Here is a 25,535-nt window from a genome sequence, read left to right on the forward strand (position 1 = left end):
TTCAAATTGATTTTTATTTCTTTTTTTTTCGTCCGGCCTAATTAAAAAAAAATGTGAGCTTTGTCAGCGTTATCATAAATTACACTAGAATTAGTAACTGATCAGTAACAATTTATTAACATCGTATGATTTATTTTGTGTTCATAAACTTGGAAGTTCTCTTTTATGTAGTTTCTCGTGTCGTGCCATTCCGACTGCGTTGACAAGCACTCTATTGCAGATTTTACAAGTATATTTGCCCTGGTCTCTGTGAACTTTAATGTGTCTGCTGTAATGGTCAAATTTCACGTAGTGACTCAGACAGATGGGGCACTGGAATCCTTCAGCCTTATGCGATTCGGCATGCAGTTTGGTTACAGATGTGTGGCAAATTTTGCATTCAAACATTCGGGGTATCGTTTTTTTGCCTCTTTTGACAGCGATGATTTCTGGGGCAGTTAAGCTTAGCAGAGCTTCATTGGCTTGCTCCGAAATGTCTGATATTTTACTTTTGCTCACCATTGGCTCTTGTGATTGGTTGCTGTCTTCTGTTTCAACTTCCTGTGTAATCTCATTCTGTTCTTCTTTGTGCTGATTGGGTTGCTCCAAAATGTCTGATTGGTTGTTGTCTTCTGCATTATCTTCTCGTGTTAACATCTTCTTCTTCTTGCAGTACTGACTTATGTGCTTGCTAACGTAATCGTATCTTTTGAACATTTTCGAACAAATATAACACATAAATCGTTTATCAGCTTTGTGAGTTTTCATATGCAATTTTGACACATTTTTGTCACAGATTTTGCACGTCACTAGATATCTTTGTTTTAGAAACTTATCGTCAACGCTGGAGCCTTTATGTACATCAACTTTGACCGATGGTGGAACTTCAACTGATGATGCAACTTCAATTGATGATACTTCAACTGACGATGGCACTTCAACTGATGATGAAACATCGACTGATGTTGGAACTTCTTTTGCATCTAAAGTTTTGGGAGTATCTTTTTCCGAGTGCACATTTTTCATGTGTTCTGTGAGAGACCAGAATTTTTTGTACGCATTTTTACACAAGTGGCAAACATATAATCCCACTGCTTTATGCGTCGTGACATGTATTTTGGATTTGAATTTCATGCATATTTTGCAAAAATTGCAGGACAACGTTACCTTATTAGGCCTTAAATGCCAGTTTATGTGGTTCACACATTTGACACTTCTGTTGAATTTCTTCGCACATATGTAGCACTGAAACAGTCCTTTAGCTTTGTGAGTCATGTTATGCATTTTGGATTCAGTTCTCTTGCACACTTTGCATTCAAAATCTCCATCTCTATATGGAGATAAATCAACTTTAGAAGGTTTGTTATTGATTTGGTCGTTGCTATACTCTTTGTCTTTGTGCCACTTGAAAATGTGTTGACTGACAAAGTTGAATCGTGTTAATTCCTTCGAACAGATGTAACACTGAAATAAATCTGGTTGCTTGTGTGTCAATATATGAAGTTTTGATGTTGATGTATTGCATATTTTACATGGATATTTAAGTATATCTGATAAAACATCTTTGACTGAATGAAGAACTTGAACATTTTCTTCTGTTTGTTTATCGCAATCAATCGTAGAATTATTGTCTATAACAGGGTCTTCTATCTTGATTTCGTCTTCAGCAATCGTGTTTTGCGTTATAGTTGATGCGTTTTCTCCACAATCAGTAGTTTCGGTGCTTATATACTGAACATCCTGAACTTTTGCTGCGTAGATATCTATCGCAGCATCGATATTTTCTTGTTCTGCGAATTTTTCGCACTTAATCGATGACTTTACGTATGTAGCAGCTGCGATATTCATTTGAAAGTCTTCACTGGGTTCCTTCTTAACGACGACTTCGGTGAAATCATTTGTTTTGATGTGATTCTGACAAAATGTATCATTGAAAACAACATCGTTGGCGATGCACATCTCTCGAAATGAATCAAAGGCTTCCAAAGTGGATTTGCATTCAGAGCATAAGGATGCAGGAGCGTTGGGTACATTGGAAAGCTGAAAAAATTGCATGGTATTTAAACTGCGAACTGTGCTGTAGTAATGCTTTGTCAAACCTTCAAGGAAGTGAGTTTTTCGATCCACTCGCTTAAGTATTTACTATCGTTCTCAAAAATCAACTCCAGTTGTTTTCGTTCCATAAAACACAAACGACAGACTGATGCCATCGATTTCGAATGATGAAAAATCGACGTTGGATCCATGTTTCGTGTACCGGCCTGGGTGTAGGACCTTATTGAGCTTAATCGCAGCACTTTTAAACTGAAACTGCAGGAACAGTTAACTAATTTGTAAAAAAATAACCAATAGAGTAGAAAATGACTGGTAGCTGATTTGGCTGTGTACTAGGGTATAATTATTTTGACTTTTACTACAAGCCTTGTGTTGGTGAGGTTTTACTTTCTCTTGCGGGTAATAAAAGTCAAAACATTTATTTATAGCTTCGACAGGTATGCTGCGAGGAATGAGCCTCTGTATGTGCCATAAATTCTTTTGTTCTTTTGACTTTTACTGTGCGCCTTGTGTTGGTGCTGCCTCGCTCAGCAGACAAGTGTGAGCCTCTGTACGTGCCATAAATTCTTTTGTTCTTTTGTCTTTCACTGTGCGCCTTGTGTTGGTGATGTCTCGCTCTCTCTCACGGGCAACTTGAAAACAGGGCGCACAGTAAAAGTCAAACGTTTTATAGCATGCATAGGCTCATGATGTATGGAAGAATAAGCAATGGGTATGAATTAATCAAGAAAAAACATAAACAAAAATAACTACGTCATTAATTTACACGGCTTCTTATGGGAGCTTGATCGCTTGTAGTTGTGAAACATTAGCATCGTACACACATGGGAACAAATTCTGTGGTAAAAATAACTATTTTAGCTGACTATGCCCATTCTTAAAACTACCATGGAAATTCAGACCAATTTACTATGTTTACGGTACACCCCACCGTATATTTGACAGAAGTAATTTACAACAATCTGATTCCAACTACAGACATGGTAAAATCAAGCGCATTTCTGGTCTGCTGAAAATTGCCGGTGCGGGCGCTTAAGTTAACCCCCTAAAATGGTAGTTTTTACCGCACAATTTTTTTGCGTACAGATGTCACGCACGCTAATGGTGGTAAGCTCCATCGAAGTTAATACGCCAATCGCGTATTACCTCGACTTTACTATAGTAAAATCGAGGATAATACGCGATTGGCGTATTAACTTCGATGGAGCTTCCACCATAAATGTCTTCTTCCTAACCTCACATTGCTGCGAGTCCTCATGAGGCTATGCATGCCATAAAACGTTTGACTTTTACTGTGCGCCCTGTTTTCAAGTTGCCCGTGAGAGAGAGCGAGACAGCACCAACACACGGCGCACAGTAGAAGTCATGAGAACAAAAGAATTTATGGCACGTACAGAGGCTCATACTTGTGTGCTGTCTTGCTCTCTCTCACGGATAACTTGGAAACAAGGCTTGCAGTGAAAGTAAAATATTTTATAGCACACAAAGCCTGGCTGATAACATGTATACATTTCTCGATTACTTTTTCAAATCGACGTAAGTAACTTTCATACGGTTTTGAGAAAATTAATTCAGAAGAATCATAACCTGTCTTCTAAAACTGTTTTAAAATGAATCACATTTTTAACATTTTTTCGCAGTGTACACCACTTAAATTTTGCATACAATCAGCTCGCGTTCAAAAACTACGTAGTTTCTATTATTTCCCAAAAAAAAATATACAAAATGATAAGCCGTTTCATCAAGTTACTTTCGACGTTTTTCTATCAGTGTAAAATCGGCTCAAGTAGTGTTTTGTTTTGATTCGTGGTTAAGTCACTTTGTCTCTCCATACAGTGGGTCGGCGAAAGTAGTGGTTAGGTTGCGAAAGTTGAAAATCTTACTTTCGTCGTTTTGTAAATCCGGAAATTAAACGTTCTAAAAGTGAAAAGTTGAGTTGGTACAGAGCGGTACGTGTAGAATTCCGCCTGCTTAACACGTAGGATCGATAAAGTAAGTTTGTATACTTTTTTGACTTGAGTCTGTATGAATAAGTTTTCGAGATTTATAAACATCATCTGCCTGTTGTTTTTTTTTTTTCTTCGAAGAGTTTATTTTTTGAAAATAAGTAAACTACTCCCAGCACTCCCAGCGATTGAACTGTAAAACGTGTTACGTGTTGTTTACACAAAACATGGATTCAGGGCAGTTTTTGCATCATTCGAAATCGATGACATCGGTCTGTCGTTTGTGTTTTATGGAACGAGTACAGCTGGAGTTTATTTTTGAATGCGAAAGTAAATATTTAAGCGAGTGGATCGAAAAACTCACTTCTCTGAAGGTTTGTCGAACTATTCCTACAGTATAGTGCGCTGTTTTAGTAACACATATATTATTTTCAGATTATCAATATACCCAACGCTCCTGCATCCTTATGCTCGGAATGCAAATCCACTTTGGAAGGCTTCGATGCATTTCGAGAGATGTGCATCGCCAACGATGTTGTTTTCAATGATACTTTTTGTCAGAATAACATCAAGCCAAATGATTTTACTGGTGCTGCCGTTATTAAGGTGGAATGCATTGAAGACCAACAAATTGAGATTGCAGCTACGGAAGACGAACAATCATGGATTAAGTGCGAAATAATTGCAGAACAAGGAAACACTGATGTTGCGTCAACAGAACTATTGTTAGATGTGTTCGAAGCAAAATTTCAGGATGCGCACATATGCACTGAAACTGATGGCATAGAAAACGCACAGAATAGAAGCGATGTGGTCACATCGGAAAACACGATTGCTGGTGACCTTTCGTCCTACAAAGCTGGAGATTTGGAATGCAAAGTGTGCAAGAGAACAGAATCCAAAATGCATATCATGACTCACAAAGCTAAGGGGTTGTTTCAGTGCTACATGTGTGAGCAGAAATTCAACAGAAGTACAAAATGTTTGAACCACGTAAATTGGCATTTAAGGCCTAAACTGCCTACATTGGCTGGCAATTATTGCAAAATATGCATGAAACTCAAGTCCAAAATGCACGTCATTACGCATAAAGCAGAAGGATTATACGTATGCAAATTTTGTGAAAAAATATTCAAAAATGCTTGGTCTCTGAATATGCACATGAAACACTTTCACATTGGAAAAAATGCCCACAAAATAACTAATGAGGAAGAAGTTCCAGCACCAGTCGAAGTTGAGCACAATACCCAAATAAATAATACTGATAAACGTATAGATTCCAGCTTTGAAGGTAATAAATTCACAACGATGTCGAATGTCGAAGAGCAATTTGAAAACCATAAATATATAGATAGATGTAAAATCTGCGAGAAAAATGTGTCAAAATTGCATATAAAAACTCACAAAGCTAAAGCATTATTTGTATGCCACATTTGTTCAAAAATGTACAAGAAATACGATTATCTTAGCAAGCACATCAATAGTCACAAAAAGAAGAAAATTACACGAAAAGGGATAGCAAGTGAGAACAACAAACCACATGTGTCAATGGCATGCGAAAGTAAAACATCGGAAGACCCAACTGAAACGTCGTCGAGCTCAACTGCACCGGAAACCGTCGTTCAAGCCAAAGGCAAACATGTAATAACCCGAAGCTATGAGTGCAAACTCTGTGCCACATTTGTAACCAAACTGCATGCAGAATCTCATAAGGCTGAAGGATTCCAGTGCCCTGTCTGTCAGTGCTACTATAACAAGTTTGATTGCTACAGCAAACACATTAAAACTCATAGAGATAAGGGAAAATATGCATGCACAATTTGTGGTAAAGTGTTTTCTAATACATTCGGGGTGACACGACATCAAAAGATACATAATGTAAATCTTCTGGACGCAAATTAAAGAAAAATAAACGATTACATTACTAGAAAATGATAAACTTTTTTTTATTTTACGAAAAACAATTATATTTAGCCGGATTTGTTCAATTCAAATGCATTTAATTGGGTTGTTTAGTGATGATAAAATGTACAGTTTAATAACTTAGGGTGTTTTATGCAATTTGGACAGAGCGTTACGCGTATATAATTTGGCCACCTCCATTTGATTTTGCCGTAAATGGCCGAATTATATACGCGTTTGTGGCCCAGATAGCCGTAGCGGTAAACGCGCAGCTATTCAGCAAGACCAAGCTGAGGGTCGTGGGTTCGAATCCCACCGGTTGAGGATCTTTTCAGGTTGGAAATTTTCTCGACTTCCCAGGGCATAGAGTATCTTCGTACCTGCCACACGATATACGCATGCAAAAATGGTCATTGGCATAGTAAGCTCTCAGTTAATAACTGTGGAAGTGCTCATAAGAACACTAAGCTGAGAAGCAGGCTCTGTCCCAGTGGGGACGTAACGCCGGAAAAGAAGAATATACGCGTAATAGACAGTTTCACAAAAATCAAAATGTCTGGGATTCAACCATGGTTGTAAACTACTAATAATACGTTCAACTAGTGGTGTTTATTTTGATTTTCATTTTTCCAAATTCTCGTTAGAATTTTTTGAATGTAAAAATAGCCAAATTTGACTTGAGGCACCTCCTAATCTTCTCCAAATTGGATGAAAATTTGTCTGGTAGTTTGTTTTAGTATTGCAACTAGGACTATGGGGTGACTGGTTGAATCCCAGACATTTTGATTTTTGTGAAACTGTCTAACGCGTAACGGTCTGTCCAAAATACTTTGATCATCCTAACCCCTCAACTAGCAGCTTCATTTTTTATCGCAAAAAACATAAAATTGCTATAACTTTTTTAAGTAGATGAAAATCCGATTTCTTATATTCTTGGCATTACGTTCTCACTGGGTCAAAGCCAGCTACTCAGCTTAGTGTTTAATAAGCACTTCCACAGTTATTAACTAAGAGCTTTCTTTGGCAAAGCACAGTCGAGTCTATAGTACACGACACTGAAGACGGCCTTACAGTTGAGGTCGAAATACGCGTGTCTGTCGAAGGATACAAACTCTAGTGGAATTAAATGGTATAGTACTAAATTAGGTTTTTATTCCACTGATGATAACTTTTTTGTTTCTCGATATTTTTGCACCATTTTTTTCACAAGTTCACAAAAAACTCTTCTAGGTGTAGAATCTGTGTCGATATTGATCATTCGTCATCTGGATCCGAAGATACTCCAAAATTCCTTTGGGGACCGACGCATAGCCCTAACCCACGTTGATTTCTTCAGCTACAGAATTTTAATCGTATTCAGATACCTATTCACTCTTTGGAACAATACATTCTTCTTCTTCTTATTGGCATTAACGTCCTCACTGGGACAGAACCTGCTTCTCACAAGGGAAGGTCACGATGGTGTTACACGGGGTTTTCAACCGGGGCTCAGAAAGGGTCGATTTTGTACGAATATAATATTATTGAGTCAATTGAAAATTTGTCAAACAGATTTTTCTCAGTATTTATTACGATAGTAATGAACATAATTGACATTAATGTACGTTTGTAATGTATTTTGGTTTAAAACCCCGTGAAACACCATCGTGACCTTCCCTTGTCAGCTTAGTGTTCTTATGAGCACTTCCACAGTTATTAATGATAGCATGGCAACCCTGCCGTGTGGAGACTTTACATCACGAACTTTTTCCATTTCCTTTCTATTTGAGCTTTGAATAAAAGTACAGTTGAATTCGTTCTCTCTACCTGATAGGTTGTGTTTTATTAGCTCTGCTCTACCTCCCAATAGGTTATGGGCCGGTGTTAGCCATTTTGTTTTCGTGCGCATTGAAAATCGCAATTTTTCGGTTCGTTTCAAGTGTGATCGCGAAAATTGAAAATGGAGAGAACGGGTATTGCGAAATTGAACAATGAAAATTACGACTCGTGGAAGCTGGAAGTGGAATTTCTGCTCGTAAGAGAAGGATTGTGGAAGTACGTTTCGCCGGGAGTGAAGCCTGAACCTGCTGCTGACGGCGCAAACGCGGCTGAGATCGCTGCTTGGGAAGAAGCAGATCAGAGAGCGCGTGCGACAATCGGATTGCTGCTTTCTCGGAGTCAACACGGCCATATTCGGAACACTACGACCGCGAAGGCTGTGTGGGATAATTTGAAGCAACAACACGAGAAGAAAACGTTGACTTCCAAGGTGCAACTTCTGAAGCGGATTTGTGACCTTCAGTATCACGAGGGCGATGACATTGTGGAGCATCTGCAGGAATATGAAGATCTTTTCGAGAAGCTTGCGAATGCCGGAACCAAATTGGACAACGATTTGCAAGTGATTCTAGTCTTTCGTAGCCTGCCTAGCTCATTTGATGCGTTAACAACTACGTTGGAGAACCGTTCGGAGGACGATTTGACGTTAGAACTCGTAAAAGGCAAAATCGTCAACGAGGTCCTCAAGCGAAAGGAGAAAACACCAGCAGAAGGCATCGCCATGAAAGCGGAAGACAAGAAGAAGAATATTGTGTGCCATCACTGTCAAAAGGCGGGACACAAAAAGCGTTTCTGCAAGCTTTTGACGAAGAAAAATAAAGAAGAAAGTGCGCGAAGCCAGAGTGAGTCTGATCGTAAAGCAGAAAAAGCTAAACTGGCAAAATCGGAAGAAGAAGTGTTCGCGTTCGGTGTAAGTGACAGTGCGGTCTCGAATTCGGTCGACGGCTGGATAATCGACTCGGGCGCAAGTTCACATATGTGCACCAATAAGGGATATTTCCAATCGTTGGACACATTGCGCGATGACACTCCGAAATCAGTTACGGTCGCGGACGGGAAAAGTGCTGATGTGAAAGGTAACGGAATTTGCAAATTGCGTTGCTATGGACAAGACTCAAAAGTGAAACAAATCGTGTTAAGTGAGGTCTTGTATGTTCCGGATCTCGATATGAACCTAGTATCAGTGAGCAAGCTGGTGCAAAAAGGAGCCACGGTTACTTTCAGTGAAACAGGATGTACAATATCAAGAGGAAGTCGGATTGCTGCAGTTGCCCCCAGGTATATGGGCCTTTACCACTTGAGATTGGCGGAACAAGCGGGTGCAGCGATGGAGCAAAGTTGCGGAAAACACTGTGTACATGAGTGGCACCGTAAACTAGGACACAGGGATGTCCAAGCCATACGAGAAATGGAGAATAAGCAGCTAGCGACTGGTATCAAGGTAGGTAGCTGTTCCTCTAATATCACTTGTGAAACGTGTCTGCAAGGGAAAATGACTCGTCTTCCATTTCCCAAGAAGGCTAAAATCAAATCGAAAGCCGTTCTTGACCTGGTGCACAGTGACTTGTGTGGACCCATGAACACAGTCACACCAGGTGGTCACCGCTATTTTTTAACGCTTATCGACGATTTTAGCCGATACACCACGTTATATTTCCTGCACAAGAAGTCAGAAACTGTCGAGGCAATCAAAGACTTCGTGCGGTGTATGAAGACACGATTTGGTAAACCACCAAAAATGATTAGATCTGATCAAGGCGGTGAGTACCGTGCAACGGAGCTGGTTCGTTTCTTGAAGGATGAAGGAATTTTGCAGCAATTTACTACAGCCTATACGCCGCAACAAAACGGCGTTGCTGAGCGAAAAAATCGTTCGTTAGTTGAGATGGCTCGCTGCATGATTATTGATTCTGGTATGCATTACCGGTATTGGGCTGAAGCTGTCAGCACAGCCAATTTCCTTCAAAACATGCTACCTACCAAACCGATCCAGTTGACACCGTACGAAATGTGGTGCGGTGAAAAGCCGGACTTTGGAATGATGCAAATTTTCGGCTCCGAAGCCTATGTATTTGTGCCGAAAGAAAAGCGTACTAAACTCGAATCGAAGGCGGTGAAAATGACTTTTGCAGGGTATTCATCGCAACATAAGGTGTGGCGCTTTATAGATACGAAAACGAACAAAATTGTATTCAGTCGCGATGCAAGGTTTCTACCCACAAAAGAAAACCCTGACTCGAGTACTCCAGACGCGCCAGAAGATCACGTTGTGGAAGAACTACCGCCGGTGTCTGTACCTGCAACTACAGAGAGCCATATGGATAGACCACCAGATGGATTTGCATCGGATGAAGAAGATTTCTATGGATATGAAGAAGAAGATTTCCATGGTTATGAAGATGAACCCACTATGTATGAAGATGCCTGTAATAGCAGAGAAAACGTTTCGGAGCACGGCGATGAAAGTGATGCGGTTCAGGAGGAGTTTGGTGAGATTGAGGAGGAGCCATCCAGTGGCGATCTACGCCGCTCGAATCGGACAAACAAGGGCGTTCCGCCGGATCGTTTTTCTGCTAGCAGTAGATTTGCCCGTCCACAGTCATCGGAACCCAGGAGCTACAAGCAAGCCACAACCGGAACCGAAAGTGCACAGTGGATTACCGCTATGAAGGATGAACTCATTTCGCATCGTGAGAACAAGACGGGGGATGTGGTCAAGTTGCCGCCTGGAAAGAAAATAATTGGATGCCGTTAGATATACAAGCGAAAGCTGGATGAACACGGAAGGCTTAGCAGTTATAAAGCGCGCCTAGTGGCCCAGGGGCACAAACAACGATTCGGTCTTGACTACGATGAGATCTTTGCACCTGTTGCAAAGCAAGTCACGTTTAGAATGCTGCTAACAATCGCAAGTCGTCGTAACATGCTGGTAAAACACGTGGATGTTAAGACAGCATATCTGAACGGTGACTTGAAGGAGACTGTGTATATGAAGATTCCACCAGGCGTTGCTGCAGAACCCAACGAAGTTTGCTTGTTACGGAAGAGTTTATATGGACTGAAGCAGTCGGCCCGTATGTGGAATCGTAAATTAGATGAGACTCTACGCCAGATGGGATTTAAGCCTGCAGAAGCTGATCCGTGTCTGTACGTGCGTTGGCGTAATAAGAAGTTGACGTTTATTCTGGTGTACGTCGATGATATGTTGATCTGCACAAGCACCCAGGAGGAGTATGAGGAAATTCTTGAAGCGTTGAACAGCAAGTTCCAAATGACCGCCCTTGGAGATGTTAAACAGTTTTTGGGAATACAGGTCACTAAAACTGAAAACGGTTACTGTTTAAACCAGCAAGCATACATTAACCGAATGGTGGCTAGTTTTGGTTTGGACGATGCTAAAGGATCTCGCATTCCAATGGACCCGGGATACATTCAGCTGAAGGAGGAGGTAGAAAGGCTACCCAATAATGATAAATACCAGAGCCTTGTGGGTGGTCTGCTCTATGTATCCGTACACACCCGTCCTGACATTGGAATTAGTGCTTCGATACTAGGACGCCGAGTCAGTAACCCAACAGTAGCCGACTGGACGGAGGCAAAAAGAACATTGCGCTATCTGAAAGCTACGAGTGGACTGCAGCTTCAACTGGGCGGTGATGCCGGAGATCTTGAAGGCTTTGCTGATGCCGACTGGGCCGGGAACGTCTTAGATCGGAAGTCAAACTCAGGATATCTGTTTCGCTTTGGTGGTGGACTCATCTCTTGGTGCGCAAGGAAACAACCATGCGTGGCATTGTCTTCAACCGAGGCGGAATACATTTCACTATCGGAATGCTGCCAGGAACTGATGTGGCTGAAAAAGTTAATGAAAGATTTTGGTGAATCAGTGAAAAAGCCCATATGCATCTTTGAAGACAATCAGAGTTGCATTAAGCAGCTCAGTCAAGCAAAAACTATTGGCAAGCGTTCAAAACATATTGACACAAAATACCATTTTGTCAAGGACCTTTTTGAACAAGAACAAATCGACGTGACCTATTGCCCATCCGAAGATATGCTTGCGGATATTCTGACTAAGCCGTTGAATCGTGTTAAGCTGGAGATACTGCGAGACAGGATTGGCCTCAGGTCAGCACGTGATGAGGAGGAGTGATAGCATGGCAACCCTGCCGTGTGGAGACTTTACATCACGAACTTTTTCCATTTCCTTTCTATTTGAGCTTTGAATAAAAGTACAGTTGAATTCGTTCTCTCTACCTGATAGGTTGTGTTTTATTAGCTCTGCTCTACCTCCCAATAATTAACTCAGAGCTTTCTTGGACAAAGTTGCCATTTTCGCATTCGTATATCGTGTGGCAGGTACGATTATACTCTATGCCCAGGTAGTCAAGGATATTTCCATTACGAAAAGATCCTGGACTGACCGGAAATCGAACCCAGACACCTTCAGCATGGCTTTGCTTTGCAGCCGCGGATTCTAACCACTTGGCTAAGGAAGGCCCCTGGAACAATACATTAATGAAGGTATGTTGTGAAAAAATGGCGTACGTCTTTGAGTAATCAGTATTTAGGTTTCTGGTACCCACGCTAGTCAAATAAATATCTTGAAAACTTCGAAAAACATATAGTAATTGATAATAAATCTTCGAGCTGTTTAGTGGAGCCGAATTTAGTACTATACCATTTAATTCCACTAGAGTTGGTATCCTTTGACAGCTACGTGTATTTCGACGTCAACTGTAAGGTCATCTTCAGTACCGTGTACTAGACTCGACTTGTCGACTCGAAGTTGAGTCTAGTACACGACACTGAAGACGGCCTCACAACAGTCGAGGTCGAAATGCGCGTATCTGTGGTATTAAATGATATAGTACTAAACTCGGTTTTTCACGGTTATCATATGTATAATTTTCAGATATCTCCAAGCATACTTAACCGAATTGTATGATTTTTTCAGAGGAGCTCCTTATTGTCGTTGTATAGTCCACATTCTATTTTTTGATATATTGACCGAAAACAAAATAGCTGGCGGCATTGTGACATTTTATATGGAGAATATCGGTCCCACAAGGAACATCTAAATATCTTCAAAACTAGATCACCAATGATTAATATCGACACGGATTCTTAAACTAGAAGTTTTTTGAGACCTTGTGAAAAAATGAAGCAAAAATATGGAGAAACAAAAAAGTTATCACGATTTGAATTTTTTTGCGGAAAAAATGAAGCTGCGAAAGTGCACATTTTTCTAAGTGGAACATAATTTTATAGCGCCACAATATCAATCACATTTCGATATTATAAATTAGTGCTTCCCAAACTTGTTGACTTTCGCCCCCTTAAGGTCAATATATTTTAGAATCGCCCCCTGTATGTATTATTTTTGTAATAAATAACCGATAAACTGTGTTGAGATTCTGTTCTACATTCTACAGCGTACCAAAAATGTATCAAACTATCAAATTTAATGGTGGAGGACTTTAGGGGCGGTCCATTAATTACGTAAGTCAATTTTGGCGGTTTTCAAACTCCAACCCCCCCCCCCCCCCCCTGGTAAGATTTTTTGTATGAAAATTACAAATAATTTGTATGGCGCGTAAGAAATCTCAAACCCCCCATTAATGATCCATTCAAATACATTCACCATGTTGCCGGTACATTTGGCAGAAACCATATTCGACTATCTGATTTCGACTACCGACATGGTAAAATTGAGCGCATTTCTGGTCTGCTGAAAATTGGTGGTGCGAGCGCTTAAGTTAACCCTCATAAATGGTAATTTTTACCGCATATTTTTTTGCGTGTAGGGTACAAAAAAAAACTGAATACATTACACGAACATTTTGTGCTTGAATATACAGTGAAACCTCCATGAGTCGATATCTGAAGGGACCATCGACTCATGGAAATATCGAGTTGTGGAAACAAATCCCTTGGAAAGCTGTTTGAGGGGACCATCATAGTAATCATGAAATTTTGTTTTTAGTAAGGTTCCATGAGTCGATATCGAGTCATGGAACATCGACTCATGGAGGTTTAACTGTATTCAAGTTTTGCTTAAGGTGAAGTAGGCCGTCACTGAAATTTATACGCGTCGTAATGATGATTGCTAATTTATCTCACGATTTCGAGTCAAAGAAAATCAGTTGGTTTTGCACTGACACAGCTGAAAAAGTATCAGCATACTTTATGCGTGCAGTGATACTTTTTCAAGAAAATAGCAGCATCATATACCATCAGTGCGCCAGATTCCGCTCATTTAAGGGAAGTTGTGTGTTCAAATGATTATTAAAAAATAACTATTGTGTCGATCAATACTATTTTTATGTCACAATGTAGCTCCAAGGTAATCAGCGGCAAAATAAAAAGAATTTTGAAAAACTTTCATAAAAAAATTTTAATTACATTCGTAACTGCAACTAAGTGTTCCTATTTCCGCTCACGGTAAACAGGTTTCGTGACGAACTTACTGAAAAATGCTTTATTTCGAATTTCGTTATTTATCCTGATATTTTTTATGTTCAAACCATAGATACTACTGTAAGAAAGAAGGCTGTATAATAAAATCGACATTTTTTTAAAATTTTGGTTAATGTTTAGCATGAGCGGTTATTGGAACACACACAAATTCCTAGTGGCCCAATAACCGCTCAGGGGTCTTATGTTTTCAATATAAGGAATTATTTTATCAAATGAAAATAATGTCAGACGACTTCATTTGAAAGATTTTAGTATTGCTAGAATATATCCGTACGAAGAATGTTGGTTTTAAACACGGAATATCAATTTTTACACTCGTGAGCGGAAATAGGGGCATGAGCGGATACTGGTACACTGATGGTATTAGGTAAAAAACAAGACGGGTGATTTTCAATACTAGGTTTGGTACGATAGAAAAACTCTTATACAAGTGGAATACCTTTATTTCAATCCTAACACTCTCAAAACTTATCTACTATTGGCGATGCAACAACCAGTGCCGATTTTTAGTCTATCAGAAGTCAAAAAAGCTGACTTTTGGGCAAGGCCGACGCAAGCATATTTCTTACCTCTTCTGTGTGGTTGCTGAAATTTTTAATGTGCCTGCTGACATTGTAGAAGGTATTAGATACTCTCGGGCAGATCGGACACTGAAACAATCCGTCGGCTTTGTGAGTTATTACGTGCAGTTTTGAAACATTTTGGTTGCATATTGTGCAGACATACTTCGTTGGACCGAGTTCGTTAGCGCTGAGTGCTTCGTCATCCTGCGGCTTATCTTCCTCTTCATCCTCATCGTCATCCTCCACGCTGGAGTCTATGTGCAACCCAGGAGCTTCTCTTTTTAGGTCTGTGCCGTCTTGCGTAAAGCTGGATACATCCAATTCTAGATGGGTTTCACTGGATTTTTTGTAATTAGTTGAACTACTGCTTCCACTGGCAGTGTGCTCATCCGCTTGTTCCTTCTCTTCAATCGGAGAAATATTGCCAGTTAGGCTCCGCTTCACGTGCAGCTTAATGTGCCTAGTACAGTTCATAAATTTGTCGAACCTTTTAGAGCAAATGTGGCACTCGAATATCCCAGCATCTTTATGAGTCGTTACATGTAGTTTCGATGAGAATCGCATGCAAACATCACAAGTCAATACGTATGTAGATGGCTTGTTGGTCTCCTCTAGCATAGCTTGAATGTTATCTATTTCTTGAGCATTGACTGTTGTTTGACTATTGTCAACATTTTCCACGATCGAGTCAATCGATTCGACTGGTCGTTTATGTGTTCTTCGTATTTTCATATGTTTTTTAACATGTTCAATCATTTCCGCCATTTTTTTACACCTCCTTCTACAGATGTAGCACACATACAATCCTCTGGCTTTGTGAGTCATTACGTGCAGTTTCGATACAGGCTTCACGCAAATTTTGCAGCTATGTACTAAATCGACATTATTACATTCCTCCTCGGATGCTTTCTGTTGCTTAATTATGTGACCCCTGATATGCTTGCTACAGTACCTCAATTCGTGAAAGGTTTTTAAACATATGTAGCACTCGAAAACTTTTTCCGCCTTGTGTACCATTGCATGGAGTTTTGTGGAATTTTTGTTGCATATACCACACATGTGTGTCGATTTCTCTTGTTCAGAATGCAACTCGTTGTCATGTGTATCTGCCGTGGATGATGATGATGGCAGCGCACTGGTAGATTCATCATTATGAGCATCTTTATCGTTAGTATCATTCTTTTCTCTGTGCCACTTAGATATGTGCCTGCTGGCATAATTAAACCGTTCGAATGCCTTAAAACAAATATGACACTGGAAAAGATGAACATCCTGATGAGTCATTATGTGAAGTTTCGACACATGTATATTGCAAATTTTACATGGATATTTGAAACAATCTGATAGAATGTCGTCGACAGTGAGCGACATATGGTTGTTTTCGTCAGTCAAATTCTGAGTGGGATTATCATTTGACTCTGCATCCATTGAACTGTCTGATTCAACACTCGAACTGATGTCAATTGTAGGACCGATTATATTGAACTTATGATCGGCATCCGTCATTGCAGAATCATGGTTTTCATGCGAAAAGTTTCCGATTTCATCACCATTCATTACCGGTATCATTGTCATTATCGGGATGTTAGCTTCAACACTGGTATCCATGTCGTGGACTTTAATTTCGAAGTCGTCTATCACCAGTTTGGTTGATGTTGCTGCATCAATGCTGTCCTGCCCGGCAGGGATGTCGCAGGAATTCGACTCGCTATCGGTTTGTAAGATGACGATGTTTTCATGCTGATCCTCAATACTTTCGACTTTGATGTCACCAACAGACAAGTCCTCCGAACAAAATGTCTCTTTGAACACAAGATCATTGGTGATGCACATTTCCCGGAACGCATCGAAGGATTCCAGTGTGGATTTGCATTCTGCACAAAGCGACGAAGGAGCGTTCGGAACGTTATCAATCTGAAGGAAAAAAAAATCAATTAGCATCACATATAGTTGCAGAAGCAGGGTGTCCATTCAAAATCAGTTTTACAATTCCAGGATTTTTCCCGGATGTCTGCAACCGGGTGACATCATGATCCTTCGATCAGGGTCTGTTAGGGAAGTAATTATAGACAATCCTATAGTTAAGGTTCTTGACATCATAAATACTTCCATTTAAAATGAATGAGGACGCACGGTGTGCTGAAACACACATATTATCGAACTTGCATGAACCTCCGATCTTTTTTCACTAAAAGTTAGCCTTGGTAGTCAAAAAAAGCTTGCGGCATATTAAATAATATTTCATCGGCAAAAATTTGAAAAAAGTCGATTTTTGTATTCTTGTCCTTTCTCCATATAAGGGCTCAGAGTTACATTATTTTTTATGAATTTTAACGGTTAACGACCAATTTGACGTATATTGAACACGAATGAATTATCAGATGTTTTAAATTGAGCATCATTTCCTACGCACACTCATACAATATGACCAGCCCATGGTAGTATGCCGTTTTATAACGACTTCACTTATTGACATAACCTTTTATACATTTAAAATAAACACACTACAACTCATCAATCTAATCCTGGCCGGCCTAACCTTTTTGGTTTATTTTAACATAAATGGTTGGTCCGTTTGCAATAATAATCCGACCACAGAAATTATTACCATTAATGAAAATACTAAAACTCACTAGTAAGACGAGCAACCACCCGTAACGCGGGTAGATCACCTTTTCGTGGTGCGTTACGGGGTAAGATCTACCAATTTGAACCCTAGTCTCATCTTGTTTGTCGGGCTAGGGTAATATGTTCTGGTAATTCAAGGATTCGCGGTACAAAGTCCTTGTTACTGGCAACAGTTTCTGAAAATTAATCTATTTTACCTAGCAGATGGTTAAAGACTCGGAGTTGGTCAGTCCCGAGACTACACTTGAAGCAAGGATAACAATCATGAGTGTTAACTCAACAAGGACTGTAAGTACTGGTAATTCAAGGACTCACGTGAATTCTAATTACTAAACAAATTTTCTAGCTTGATTCGGTTTTGCTGCTAGCATAAAGCCCCTTTTTTCTAGTATTTTTCTGGGACTAAACTAAAAGCGAAACAAGGATGTGACTAGAGTTCCGTTGCATGGTCAAATATCAGTAGTACCGATTTGGTTCCTCAGAAATTTAATCGATTATGTTTGCTAAGGGGCGTGCCTTCGCTGAGATGTAAATTTCTATGAAGGGTGTAAATAGCGGGACCTTTTCATCATAGTCGATTTTTATCAATAGCTGAGGGATCAAAACAAGAGCTGTACAGAAATCGATGCTTCATTACATATCAATGGAAATGGAGTAATGCGACATGCACTATACACTAAGGATACGAGTAATGCCACAATAGATCTAAATACTGGTCGCAGTGGCGCATCCGAACAGAGAAAAAAAAAAGACGAGCAACTACCTTTAAACTCTAATATGTTGCTTATCTTGACAGATAGGCTTATTTCGTCTGCGACTAACAGACTTCTTCAATGTCGAGTGCTCGACTTTGGGCAGGCCTGATTTAATCCTTGTTAATATAATGCGATATTTATAAAGTTTTTATTCAGAATTGTATTGAAATCTTATCGCCGCTCATTGTAAAGGTTTATAGAGCCTCACACCATTAACGTATGCTTAGTTCCATTCACCTATCTTAAACTAAATACTAAAATTTATGTCTTCATGTTACACTCAATTCTCCAACCTCGATATTAAGAGAGTCATCCATTAAGGGAGGTACCGAGTTACAGAACACAAAACCAGTACATACAATCGAAAGGACCATCGGGGTAGCCATAAAATATAAATTTCACTATGGTTCTCAAACTCGAGATACGAAATATAAAGTAAGGGAGAGTACAAACGATCACGCTCTACTGTGCGCAATGCGAAATATAAGAGCAGATTATTGAACGCGCAAAACTTCATGATGGACTTGAAACCATATTAAGACTGTATAAGCTATTCACTGTAAATCATGTTAAATTGATTTTGGTCATACGCCAGTTGTAGCCATAATGGATTATACACCGTTTTACACAGCCAATCAGCATGTAACCTTTTGTGTTCAGTAGATCACATTGACATGATAGAGAAACATTCATTTATTCGTCAGAATTGAAGAACATAAGAAACACAATTCATTTCCCTTATAATTTGAACTCCCATACACCTAATTTGGCCAAGGTACTCCTAATTTGGCCAGGGTACTCCTAATTTGGCCACTCTCATAAGAAATCAATGCGTTTGGACAATTTAGAAACCAAAACTAAATCTCTGAACGAAACTGGTTCGGGTGGCCTATATTTACCAACGAGATTTTCAAAGCGAAAAAATGGTTTTAACTCATTCCGAATATTATACATACATTATATGAATTGGAAGCCTGCATTTTACATATTTGTAGTAGAAATAGGGCTTCCAATATAACTTGTGCTGACATTTTCTCTTAGGCTGGCCAAAACCGGTGCTTTACCGTACGTCTTCTATGGTTTATTATTTCTATTATAATGGCTCCGACGTACTTTCCTTGATCAATCACATTAATCTCAGTACCAAAAAGACTTAAAGCTTAATATTGGCGGTTAACCGAAAGGCCATATTGGCGACACCAACTCTGGACTACCTGAAAAGCACTTTGCATCAGGTCGATTGTAAAACTTTTTTTTTAAGGCACTCCATGCTCGTGGCCGCTACTGTGCCGGAATCAGTTCGTCTGTATCTACTATACCGATACAGATCTATTTTTAACTAATCTATATTTACATCTGCTTTCACTCTCTTCTACTCTTTTTACTCTCACACCGAGCAGGTAGGAGAGAGCTCTGCTGTTCAGTCCAATCGGTTTCCATAAGCCATAGTCCTTTGCTCTTGCGGTGGTCCATTTTGCCGTGTTCCTAAGTCGTTTGAGGCTAGCTGCCTACGAAGAGGGTCAGTTTGTCTCATGTCGTTTTCGATTATTCTCGACGGTGCACCGTGCGAGTGTAACAATTGACACCGGAAAATAGAACGGTTTCGGTGCAATATTTTGACAGCATATGATGGTGTTAGTGAAGGCGTCAATCAAAACAAAATATCAATTTTCAAACAGATAGAACAGCTGTTTCTGTTATTCGTGATGGCGTGTAAGGGATTAAAAAACATTAGATTCATTTTTTTTGGATAGTTTGTTAACGGTTCTACAGCACTGGATGAAAACATTACTATGTCGTGTACGAAAACAAATGTTTGGTATACAAAAATAAATTTATTTTCCCTGGGAATTTATAACCATGATATATGTTACGTGATTCAAGAAAATATATTTAGAATTAAGAATGTTCATATATCAACACTTCACAGATCTTCTCTCTGGCTTATAACTTCATCAACATTTATACTTACGCAATGTTTCTAGCTCACGATGTAAAAGGTTAATCTGTTATTTTTTAATAATGCGAAAAGAGTAATGGAAATCGATCATTGCCAATAAAAAATCAATATCGAATTCTCGGCAATCGACTGTTTTTGAAAAATATAGAAGCAGAGATTTTGTAATCCGAGTTCAAAATATGGAAACATACAGCTCCAGCCGCTGCTGAATCTTTTGGCACGTTTTTTTTTCAGTTGAATTTTCTGAAATTTACTCATAGATTCTTTTTTTTTACTCATGCTCCATAGTTTCCCATATTATACTTATGTAATATGTATTTCTCGCGTAACTTTTCAAAACATCCTAAGTAACAAATGTAAACAAATCGAGATTATCATTGCAAATAATTTGCGTTGCACCACTTAGCAGCACACTAGAACACTCGTTCTGATATATTAACAATAAATTAATCTATTAAAAGCTTAACAAAATGACCAATGTTCAAAACTGCATCGCTTTTAATCAATTGTTACATTGGACCTTTGATTAGAGAACCAACCACATGTCCTATGTAACATTTATGAATAAACACGATTCTAATGTTACATTGGACATTCCTTAATAAAGCTTTGGAATGGAGTTTAAATGGTGGAATGATTTGTAGAAGCGTGTCTGAGACACTACTTAGATGTATAGAATGCCATAATAACTGCTTCTCATTCATTTCAGACGATATTTTCAGAGTCGCACTACCTCGCAAAATTGAAAACGCTCAAGTGACAAAAAGGGAATGAGTTACACAAAACTGTATTTTGGTCTTTTTGCCAAACCATGTTTTACCGATTCGCTGGATTGGATCAGCTGCAACTTCTCTTTTCATATCATTAGCGCATTGCGTGCATATAGGGGAATGATATTGAGCACAAGATTGAGCATCATGATGTCATTGTATCAATCTGATTCAGATGCATGGTCGATCAAGCATATAAATATGCTTCCCGGCAGCAACACGAGCAACGAACATGCGCGACTTGCTCACATATATTTGCAGAGCGATCAATCACCGAAGTGAGCAGAAGCTGTATGTATTTGTTAGGCGTCGGCTCCTTTCTCAAGTTCCTACAACAAGATGGACGGCGTCGTCATCGTCATCATTCCTCACCGCAATTTCTTGTTTCAACCGACGGCTGGTGCTGATTGCAACACAGCCGTCACCACCACCACGTAATGCAGTGGGAAACTCACACATGATCATGTGGGCGAAACCGTCATAAAAACGGGGGTAAAATTGAGGGAGAATCAGTGAGAGAGCAAAATGTCCTACATTCAGCTCAAAGTTTCCCCTCCTTCTGTTGTTACATAGGACACATAGACGGAAGGGGAAGAAGTGACGTCGTGGGATTGAATGAATCAAAACAAAGCACAGCTGGTGTCTCCGATTAGCACACCGCAACAAAATGTCGATATTTTCAGAGTCGCTCTGCCTCGCAATATTGAATACGCTCAAACAACGAGAACGAGGTACACAAAACTGTATTTTGGTCTTTTTGCCAAATCATGTTTTAGGCTTACGCTGGATTGGATCAGCATTCGCTCAGCTGCCAGTTCTCTTTTCATGTTATCAGCGTATTGAGTGCATGTAGGGAAATGATATTGAGCATCATGATCTTATTGTATCAATCCGATTCAGATGCATGGTCCAACAAGCATATAAATATGCTTCACGGCAGCAACACGAGCAACGTGCATGCGCGACTTGCGCACATATATTTGCAGAGCAATCATTCACCGAAGAGCGGAGAAGCTGTATGTATTTGTTTGGCATTGGTTTCCTACAACACAATCGACGGCGCCGTCATCGTCATCATTTCCCACCGCTATTTCTTGTTTGCGCCGACGGCTGGTGCCGAATGCAACACAGTCGTTACCACCCGTCGTGCAGTGGGTAACTCACACACGAATAAGTGTGGGCGAAACCAGCATTGAAACGGGGGGAAGATTGAGAGAGAAACAGCGAGAAAGCAAAAAGTCCCATATACAGCTCAACGTTTCCCCTCCTTCTGTTGTTACATAGGACACATAGACGGAAGGGAAAAAGTGACGGCGTGGCATTGAATGAATCAAATTGTTGTTGTTTGTGAGGGACTTTAACCCGAAGGTCATTCGTCCCTTCTTCAAATGAATCAAAACAAAGCACAGCTGGTGCCTGCGATTATCACACCGCAACAAAATGAGCAGTTCAACTTGAATGTTGAAGCAATTCAACGCACGTGGATACAAAATGAAATAAAACATGCTTGCTGTGTGCTCAAATCAAAATGTCCGATGTTACTATAACTGAAACAAAATGACCGAAGTGAATGTCCAATGTAACAATTGTTGAAACAGAACGACCTATGTGATTTATCCTATGTACATATTTTTGGTAACTACGTCCTATCTGATGTTTTTATAGATTTCAGTGTAATTTCCAAATAAATTGACAAAATTTCATTTCTTACGTTGAACTCTATTAGACTGCTTCCCTCTACAAGCAACACAGTGGGGAAAAATTGTTTCATATTGATACAGTTTCAAAATATATTTTCACAACCTTCAAGCTCGATTTACTCGAAATGTGTGAATTGTTAGATAGGCCGTTTTGAAAAGTTACGCGAGATTTCTTGTAGTGATGTTCATTTATAAATGCTTAGAATATTTCTTTCTTTCTGAAAGGATCCTTTCTGAAATAAATCCATTTTATCCGCTCAGTCGGAAATGAGCGAAAATGTAGAACCTTGCTTGTTCGTTACCGAACGCAACAAAACCAACCAAAACAAGAATGCCACTGACAGCTAAGAACCATACATGTATTGGTAAAAAGAGTGCACTACCTGCTACACCCAGCTCGATCAGGGTGTAGAAATTTCTGCACCATTTGCGATCGAGTGCAAAAACGGTGTGCTACCTGCGGAATAAAAGAATGGTTTGGGTGCAGCTTTTGCTACACCGGTGGGAAAACGGTGCAGGCGGTGCAAATAAAGAAAAACGACATCAGTCACCATCTGATACTGACGGAGGATGGATGTGCTCCCCAAAGCACGGTCCTCCGTGCGGCGTCTTCTGGTGGCTGGACGGGTTTTTTTTGTGGAGGGGCTGAGAATTGAACCCATGACCTTCCGCTTATGAAAGCGAAAGCGTAACCTCAAGGCTACGGACCCCCCTATAGATTGTAAACCTTGTGAGTCGAATTGAACGACTCTGATCCAGCTGAACGGCGTCTGTTCCAACTTCTTCTATATTGTTTCCTGAGTCAAGTCAGATCGGAATCCCTCCATGGGGTCCCTCTTGTAGTCTTCAAAGACCGCAGAGGACATGCTCTTCAAAAGCTTTAATAATGTAGGATGTTGTAGTATCAACATCATCCAAATCACTTGGATTTTCAATGGAAGGAGAATATCCATGAAATGTGGTCGAAACCAATTCAATATAGAGTTCCCAGCTTGTTGACCGGGGATTCCTAAAAGTCTGCGCAGTTACATTTGAATGTTCAACGAAGATGTAGCGATGATCAGATAATGATTCCTCATCTGATATATGCCTATTCGTCAACTCGTGACTGATTCTATTCGAGCAGAGCGTTATGTCTAACACTTCTTCTCTAGCAGATACCATGTAGGTTGGACGATTGCCACCAAAGATAACCACCAAACACTCACGTTACATCATAAAGGTTGGATCACGTGTTAGCTTCGAAAAATATCCACCATTACTGATTAGTACAAAGGATACTATAATTCATCTAAACAATCTACAACATCAACAAACAGCATCGGTCGAAGAGGACCTGATAATACTCTGAAACATAATAACGGATCATCTGCTAGAAAGCAACCGTAAATCATGAACCGTTAAAAGGTAAACATATGAAATTTACTATAGAAAATAATTATTTACCAATACTTGTAAAGCCCGAAGATATTACCTCGATCTCCTGATGGTATTTATCTTCAACGATTCTATAACATTCCCCTGAAAACAGGTTGAGTCATTCCCCAGACATCTTCTAAGTTTAAAACAATATTGTTGAAAATATTTATTTGAATCTCCATACAAATTTCAAAAGTTGTTTTCAATTACATGAAAGCCGTACGTAGTATGATTTTCCCAATATAGTGATTCTACTTCTTTCAGCCTTGTTTTATTTATGATATAGAGAAAATGTTCCACAGGGCGACCATATGACAAGAAGTCATTTGGCATAATTAATAACTAAATGATCAAGGGTCATTTGGCCATTGACCATTTAACATGAAGGATAAAGAACATCCTATTTGAAAAGAATGAACATAATTATGGTGGTATGCTAAATATTCATTACACCAGTCGTGGCCATAGTGGATTATGCACCGTTTTACATAGCAAATCAGCATGAAACATATATTATTCAGTAAACCACATTCCCATGATAGAGATACAGCTACTCTCAATCGAGTTGATAAAAAAAAGTACTAGAAATAATCTATTTTCCATATAATTTTAAATCCCATGCACCTAACTTGGCCAGAATATGCTAAATTTGGCTACTCTCATAAGGGACGATTCAAATATGACGTCCATCGTTTTTCGGGATTTCTAGACACCCCCTCCACGCTTTTTCCAATACCTGATACACATACTGTCACACTTTCGTAGACAACTCCCCCCTCCCCCAAATGATGGACGTCATTTTTGAATGATCCCTAAGATATCAATGTGATTGGCCAATTTAGGAACCGAAGTTGAATATCTGGCCAAAACTAATTCTTGTGGCCTAATAGACCAACGAGATTTTCCATGCGAAAATAGGTTTTTGATTAGTTCCGATATTTTTCGTATATATGCATCCGGTAGAAATGAAGACCAACTCTTATTTGAAGTTATTCTTTTCTGTGTGTTCTACAATTTCCCCGGTTTTTCTAGCTTTTCCCGAATGGATGGACACCCTGCTATGTATACAGAGTACATACCTTCAAGGAAGTGAGTTTTTCGATCCATTGGCTGCAGTATCCTCGGTCGGCGTCGAAAATCAGTTCCAGCTGATCCCGTTCCATGAAACACAATCGGCAGATGGAGGCAACCGATTGGCCCTGAAGCAATCTCACCGCAGCTGTCATGTTTGCGGTCACTACAGGAGGCGTCTTTCCCGTGATCTACAAAAGAAATATTTCAAGAAATATCAATGCTTTTTCCATTTCACTTCACCTAAAACTGTGTTATTCAAGTATGTACTTACTAGTTTGTACTTACTTTTCAATGAAACGCGACAATCCAGCACTTATTTGACTCGAATACGGCGAAAAACAGAATCAAAATTCTAATCCTTCCAGCAGACGTGCAAAACTTTGCGACGGTTTTGAAGGATTAATAAATGGCAGATACCTACACGACAAATTGTAAGTACCCACGGAGGAGTTAATTTATACCCAAATAAAAGCTACCGCACACAGT

The 25,535-nt window shown here is 39.7% G+C and overlaps 2 protein-coding genes across 4 annotated transcripts; one reads left to right on the plus strand and one right to left on the minus strand.

The window, feature by feature from the left end:
• LOC5574805 (zinc finger protein 26) lies at window positions 1-25,535 on the minus strand. Of its 3 annotated transcripts, none has more exons than XM_021841325.1 (3): window positions 25,335-25,535; window positions 25,055-25,237; window positions 1-2,019 (listed from the first exon to the last, which is right to left on the minus strand). In XM_021841325.1, the coding sequence occupies exons 2-3, from the start codon at window positions 25,199-25,201 to the stop codon at window positions 142-144; spliced, it is 2,025 nt and encodes a 674-aa protein (XP_021697017.1). In that variant the 5' UTR covers window positions 25,202-25,237; window positions 25,335-25,535; the 3' UTR covers window positions 1-141. The 3 variants fall into 3 exon arrangements, with proteins under 3 accessions (XP_021697017.1, XP_021697018.1, XP_021697016.1); XM_021841324.1 differs by lacking the exon at window positions 1-2,019 and adding an exon at window positions 14,606-16,657 and having other exon boundaries at window positions 25,335-25,518; XM_021841326.1 differs by lacking the exons at window positions 25,055-25,237; window positions 25,335-25,535 and adding an exon at window positions 2,079-2,438.
• On the plus strand, window positions 4,070-5,919 carry LOC110675682 (zinc finger protein 778-like). The gene is made up of 2 exons (XM_021841327.1): window positions 4,070-4,354; window positions 4,416-5,919. Exons 1-2 carry the CDS (start codon window positions 4,208-4,210, stop codon window positions 5,880-5,882), a joined length of 1,614 nt encoding a protein of 537 aa, XP_021697019.1. The 5' UTR covers window positions 4,070-4,207; the 3' UTR covers window positions 5,883-5,919.

The sequence above is a fragment of the Aedes aegypti genome, chromosome 2 (assembly GCF_002204515.2).
Source record: "Aedes aegypti strain LVP_AGWG chromosome 2, AaegL5.0 Primary Assembly, whole genome shotgun sequence".
NCBI lineage: Eukaryota > Metazoa > Arthropoda > Insecta > Diptera > Culicidae > Aedes > Aedes aegypti.